General features: G+C 37.8%; 1 protein-coding gene across 1 annotated transcript; it reads right to left on the bottom strand.

Moving 5' to 3' along the window:
- Positions 1–456: 456 nt before the first annotated feature.
- LOC117071147 (40S ribosomal protein S29-like) lies at positions 457–750 on the bottom strand. The gene has a single exon (XM_033190888.1). It carries the CDS (start codon positions 720–722, stop codon positions 552–554), a length of 171 nt encoding a protein of 56 aa, XP_033046779.1. The 5' UTR covers positions 723–750; the 3' UTR covers positions 457–551.
- Between the last annotated feature and the right edge of the window lie 5582 nt (positions 751–6332).

Below are 6332 nucleotides of genomic sequence, written 5' to 3'. Positions count from 1 at the left end.
CAAAAAACTAGCCGGGCGAGGTGGCGGGCGCCTGTAGTCCCAGCTACTCTGGAGGCTGAGGCAGGAGAATGGCGGGAACCCGGGAGGCGGAGCTTTCAGTGAGCTGAGATCCGGCCACTACACTCCAGCCTGGGCAACAGAGCGAGACTCCGTCTCAAAAAAAAAAAAAAAAAAAAAAAAAAAGAACATGAACTTCATTTTAAGACAGTAAGAAGCTATTTGAAAGTAGCTTATTTGGTTTTTTAAGACAGTAGAATGAAATGATTGGTGGTTTTTATTTTATTTTTCTCTAAGTTATTAGGGCACAGGTGGTATTGGGTTACTTAAGTAAGTTGTTTAGTGGTGACTTGTGAAATTTTGTTGCACCCATCACCCATGTATACGCTGCACCATAATTTGTAGTCTTTTATCCCTTCCACTTTTCCCCTCAAGTCCCCAAAGTCCATTATATCATTCTTTTTTTTTTTTTCAAATGTTTATTTTATGTACAAAGAACTATCATGGTTTTTCACTGAGTAGATGCCTTGGATAATCCTTTGAAGGAAGATCATTTAGTCCAACTTAATGAAACCGATATCCTTCGTGTACTGATGGAAACACTGGCGGCACATATTGAGGCCATATTTCCGGATCAGACCGTGCCGGTTTGAACACACGTGACAAGAGCGAGAACCCTGGCCGAATTTTCGCGGGTGGCTCCAGTACAGCTGCTGGTGACCCATCTTGCTCTCAGAAGTGCAACGAGGTAAAAGGCCATTATATCATTCTTATGTCTTTGAGTCCTCATAGCTTAGCTCCCACGTATCAATGAGAACATACGATGTTCGGTTTTCCATTCTTGAGTTACTTAGAATAATAGTCTTCAATCTCATACTGGTCACCACAAATGCTGTTAATTCACTCCTTTTTATATACCATAGTTTCTTTATCCACTTGTTGATTGATGGGCATTTGGGTTGGTTCCACGATTTTGCCATTGTGAATTGTGCTGCTATAAACATGCATGTGTAGCTATATTATTCTAATAATGACTTCTTTTCCTCTGGGTACTCAATAGTGAGATTGCTGGATCAAACGGTAGTTCTACTTAGTTCTTTAAGGAATCTTCACTCTATTTTCTATAGTAGCTGTACTAGTTTATGTACTACATCCATACCAACATCTATTGTTTGTTTTTGTTTTGTTTTGTTTTATTATGGCCATTCTTGCAGGAGTAAGGTGGTATAGCATTGTGGTTTTTATTTGCATTTTCTCGATCACTAGTAATGTTGAGCATTTTTCCGTGTGTTTGTTGGCCATTTGTATATCTTCTTTTGAGAATTGTCTATCCAGGTCCTTTGTCCACTTTTTAATGGGATTCTTTGTTCCTTACTGATTTGTTTGAGTTCATTGTAGATTCTGGATATTAGTCCTTTGTCAGATGTAAAGATTGTGAAGATTTTCTTCCACTCTGTGGGTTGTCTTTTTACTCTGCTGTCTGTTCCTTTTGCTGTGCAAAATCTCTTTAGTTTAATTAAGTCTAAGTCCCAGCTATTTATCTTTGTTTTTATTGCATTTGCTTTTGGAGTCTTGGTCATGAAATCCTTGCCTAAGCCAATGTCTAGAAGGGTCTTTCCAATGTTGTCTTCTAGAATTTTTATAGTTTCAGGTCTTAGATTTAAGTCCTGAATCCATCTTGAGTTGATTTTTGTCTGAAGTGAAAGATGAAGATCCAGTTTCATTCTCCTACATGTGGCTAGCCAATTATCCCAGCACCATTTCTTGAAAAGGTTGTCATTTCTCCACTTCATGTTTTTGTTTGCTTTGTCTAAGATCAGTTGACTGTAATACTTGGGTTTATTTCTAGATTCTCTATTCTGTTCCATTCGTCTATGTGCCTTTTTTTAAACCAGCACCACACCGTTTTGGTGACTATGGCCTTATAGTATAGTTTGAAATCAGGTAGTGTGATGCCTCCAGATTTGTCCTTTTTGCTTAGTCTTGCTTTGGCTATGTGGACTCTTTTCGGTTGCATATAAGTTTTAGAATTTTTTTTTTCTAATTCTGTGAAGACTGATGGTGGCATTCTAAAGGGGATTGCATTGAATTTGTAGATTGCTTTTGGCAGTATGGTTATTTTCACAACGTTGATTCTACCCATCCATGGGATATGTTTCATTTGTTTGTGTTTGACAACTGTTTGACAACTGTTTTTCTCCACACTAATTAGCACTTAACCTATAGCTTGTGATTGGTATTTTTGTTCTTCTTTTGAATTTATTGGTCATGGCTCAACTGAAATAGAGGCTCTTTAAAGGACAGATCATACCTCTTTCTTCTGTACTTGTTACAAGCACCTAACACAGTGTCAAAGACAGTGTCATTGCTGGTGAACTAGTAATTTTGGGGGGTGTTGAAGAGCCTTGTTTTGTCATATCACCTGTTTTGGTTTTCTAGTTTCTTGTCATTTGGTTTCTTGTCTTTCAGAGGGAAGGTCTAGGGCTGAAGGCTGTTTTGCAGATTCTTTTGTCCTGCAGCAGGGTGTTCCTTTGATGTAGTACTCTCCCCCTTTTCCTATGGATGTGGCTTCCTTTGAGCCAAACTGCAGTGATTTTTGTCTCTCTTCTGGGTCTAGCCATCCAGTGAGTATAATTGGCTCCAGGCTGGTACTGGGAGTTGTCTTCACAGAGTCCTATGTTGTGAACCGTCTATGGGTCTCTCAGTTGTGGATTCCAGCGCCTGTTCTGGTGGAGATGGCAGAGGGTGCAATGGACTCTGTGAAGGTCCTTAGTTTTGGTGGTTTAATGTTCTATTTTGGTGCTGGTTGGTCTCCTGTTAGGAGGTGGTGCTTTCCAGAAAGCATCAGCTGTAGTAGTGTGGAGAGGAACCGGTGGTGGGCGGGGCCCTAGAACTCCCAAGATTGTATACCCTTTGTCTTCCCCTACCAGGGTGGATAGGGATCAGGTGGGGACGGGGCGAGGCATGTCTGAGTTCAGACACTCTTTGGGCAGGTCTTTCTGCAGCTGCTGTGGAGGATGGGCGTGAGATATCCAGGTCACTGGAGTTGCATACCTAGGAGGATTATGGCTGCCTCTGCTGAATCATGCAGGTTGTCAGGGAAGTGGGGGGAGGCCGACAGTCATAGGCCTAACCCAGCTCCCAGGAAATCTGAAGGGTTGATCTCACTCCCACTGTGCTCCCCTCAACATTCCTGAATCTGTTTCCAGTGGGAGGGTGAGACAGGCTTGAAAATTTGCTCCAGGCTATTCGCCTCCTAGCTGGGAGAGAAAAGGGCTTTAGTTCCTCCCCCACCTGTGAAGTCTGCATGCCTGATTCCTGCCCTCTGTCGAGTTCTGGCCAAGAGGCTTCTCATCCCATTCATATTGTTACAAAGTTCAGCTAGAGAATTCCTTCTCCCTGTGGAGTTTTACAACCTGCTTCTCTGGCCACGCCCCCCGATGGATCCCTGTGGTGCCAGGCAGGAATGGGCTGCTTGAGGACCCAGCAAGTTCCCCGGGCCTTTCTGCTTCTTCTCCACCCCACATAAAGTCGGAAACTTCTCTGGCAAACAGACTTTCCGCTTCTCCAGTGCGGGGGGTGTGTTCAAGAAAGCTAACTTTGGCTTTTGCGAGAAGATTACATTTTAGAAGTTGGATAGAGCATTTAACAGCTATTACAGCTGGAAATGTAGAAACTTATGCTTACTTGAACTAGGGTAGCTGAAGGGAGTGGCTAGAAAAGAGAATCCATTTCCAAAATATTGTGGAATTGTAAACAATGGGACTTCTGATGTATTCTATGTAGGACGTGAAAGAAAAGGAGGAATTGATGATAGGTCTTAGTCTTGGGCAACTGGAAATACAGTTACTAGAATGAGAAAATCTTAAGAAAGAATGGTTTCTGGCCAGGGTAGGAATTAAGAGGTATGTTTACTGTGAATAAATGTAAAATGCTTCTGAAACACAAGTGTGCAACGGTTTCCCCATCTTGATAGCTTCTAAAAGGAAAAACAAACAAACAAACAAACTCTCTTCATTGCCATGATATTGGGATAACTTGCCTGTGGTTTTGTTTCCTCTCTGGGCTTTTTGAATGTGATTTAGAAATTCCCTTTCATCCACTTTATCTTCCTGGCTTGCAGCAATTTACAATCCCAGAACTTGTTAAGAGGTTTTAAAGGGATCACCCATTCTCTCTTTTGCAAAAATCCTAGTATATTTTGGTGTATTTTCTAGTAAAATGTTTCTAATTCTAGTACAACATTTAAAAATATTTATATATTGAATCATTTATGCTGTTGTTAAAATTTAGTTTAACTCCATACTTTCCATACAGTGTCTTAAACAGTCAACCAACTCTAATTTGTTCCATTCTTAAAACATACTATATTGGCCTTGCCATGAATATCATGTTATTGTCAACAAAACAGTTGAATAATGACTTAATTATATATTTGCTTAATTATTACATGTTGGTAAACGTACCCATACACTTTTCTTTTTCAATTCTGTTATGACAAAAAAAGAGTTATATATTTTCTTTGTATGCCCAGTAGAATTGACCCTCTGCTTAGTAATTAGTAGGTACTCAAATCATTTGTTGAATTAAATTGAACCTCCAACTCCACAAAGACAGTTAGCCAGTGGAGAGTCACTCTTTCAGGTCAATATTTGAACAAATGTTTTCATACTACTTCTACTTCTATTTGACGAATTCACTCTTTACTTATATCTTCTTTATTTCTTCTGGCTATAGCTAACTCCCTGCTTCGTTGTTACAGTTGTCAGGAGAATTTCAGCTTTAGCATATAGTTGCACAATTTAAATCTCTATTCTATTTTAATTTTCTTGAATTATTTTATAAATAGCTCCAGAAAATTTTTGCCAAATAAATAAAATGCTGTTATTTCTTATCTGGTTTCATAAATTAAAATAATGGGATAATAAGAAAATTAGAGTTTAGATCCCATTCTACTAGATGCCACTTGTATATTTGTTTGTGATTATTTATGACTAATGGATCATATTTCCAAAGAGTGCAGTTGCCTGGAAGGTAGAATTTGGGTTAGCAGGTCACTGAAGGCTGTAAGAACTAAAAATTTGTTATCAAAAGAAATCTCGTATATTGTAAATTTAAAATGAATCCTGATTAGTTGCAGGTAGTCTCTGTGATAAGTTAAAAAAAAAAAACTATTAATACATACCAAAGCATCTTATTAGTTTTCACTTAAAGCCTAACATTTTATATTAATACATTTTTAAAAATAAAAATAACCAATCATATGTATGTTTATTTTTGAAACAGACATCAATTTAGAGGTACAGTTTTTTTCATATCTACATCATTTTTGTGCTAATGATTAATAGGTGAAAGAAAAGCACATACACCTGTGTAAATTGAACCTTTAGAGCAGCTATTTGTAAAGCTGTGAAATACTGCCTTTGTTTTTGCCATACCTGTGAATTGATTAAAGCCTGAGGTTGACTTTTCAAAGTATTAACGTCAATTTACAATTACAGAAAGAAGTTAAAATTTATATTTTTTAGAACCAATATATGATTATCAATTTTGATACAAGAGAACTGACTTCAAATTTGAACTTTTTTGGTCTGTCTTTAGCATTTTTCTCCAATCTCTGTGAGAAAGGTTAGATATGTGATTACTCCTCACTCTTCCCTCAGTGAAAGCTTAACAACTTTTTTTTTTTTCAAGAAAAAGCACAATCTGCTAATAGAAGTAATTTTTTAAGACCTAGGATTAATTGAATACCGCACTCATCAAAACTTTCCTTATTTTGTGCCTATTTTATAATAGGTTAATTCAGTTATTCTTTCTATCTCTCTTAATCTCTCTCTCATACACAAACACACACACACACACACTCATACACACAGACATCCTCTATTTTTAAACAAAGTAGTTACATTTTTCCCTTAAATTGGAGAAGGTTGTCTTCCCTAAAATTGGTATTTGTAAACCTCAGATTCCCCTCCTGAATTTTATACTTTTTCTTTCATGCTACATTTACGAGTGCAAAAGCTCCTCTTTCTTAAATTTTGTTATAAATTTTACTTTTATTTTTCCATTCTCCATATTTTTATGCACTTAGAGAAGAATTACTATTTCCCACATTTATTTAACATACTCCCCTTTTCCAAACCCAAACTGAAACACTTCATGAAGTGTTCACATAAAAGTATTTTTTACAGTGGAAAGGAAAATTAACTGCTTCCTCCTAAGGTCTTGTTGGAGCTTTAAGGTTTTTAAATTGGCTAGGAGGCACCCTAAGGAGGTGCTCTTTGGAAATTTGGACTGGGAGTTTCCCATTTGTTTCCTCTTTACTTATACAATGG

This window comes from Trachypithecus francoisi, unplaced genomic scaffold (assembly GCF_009764315.1).
Source record: "Trachypithecus francoisi isolate TF-2019V2 unplaced genomic scaffold, Tfra_2.0 Lachesis_group3, whole genome shotgun sequence".
Classification (NCBI taxonomy): Eukaryota; Metazoa; Chordata; class Mammalia; order Primates; family Cercopithecidae; genus Trachypithecus; species Trachypithecus francoisi.
The sequence above is the reverse complement of the archived record's forward strand: the minus strand, read 5'-3'. Positions and strand labels throughout refer to the sequence as shown.

Excerpts from the sequence above, each read along its gene's own strand:
- LOC117071147 (XM_033190888.1), bottom strand. The coding sequence starts at position 722 with ATGGGTCACCAGCAGCTGTACTGGAGCCACCCGCGAAAATTCGGCCAG.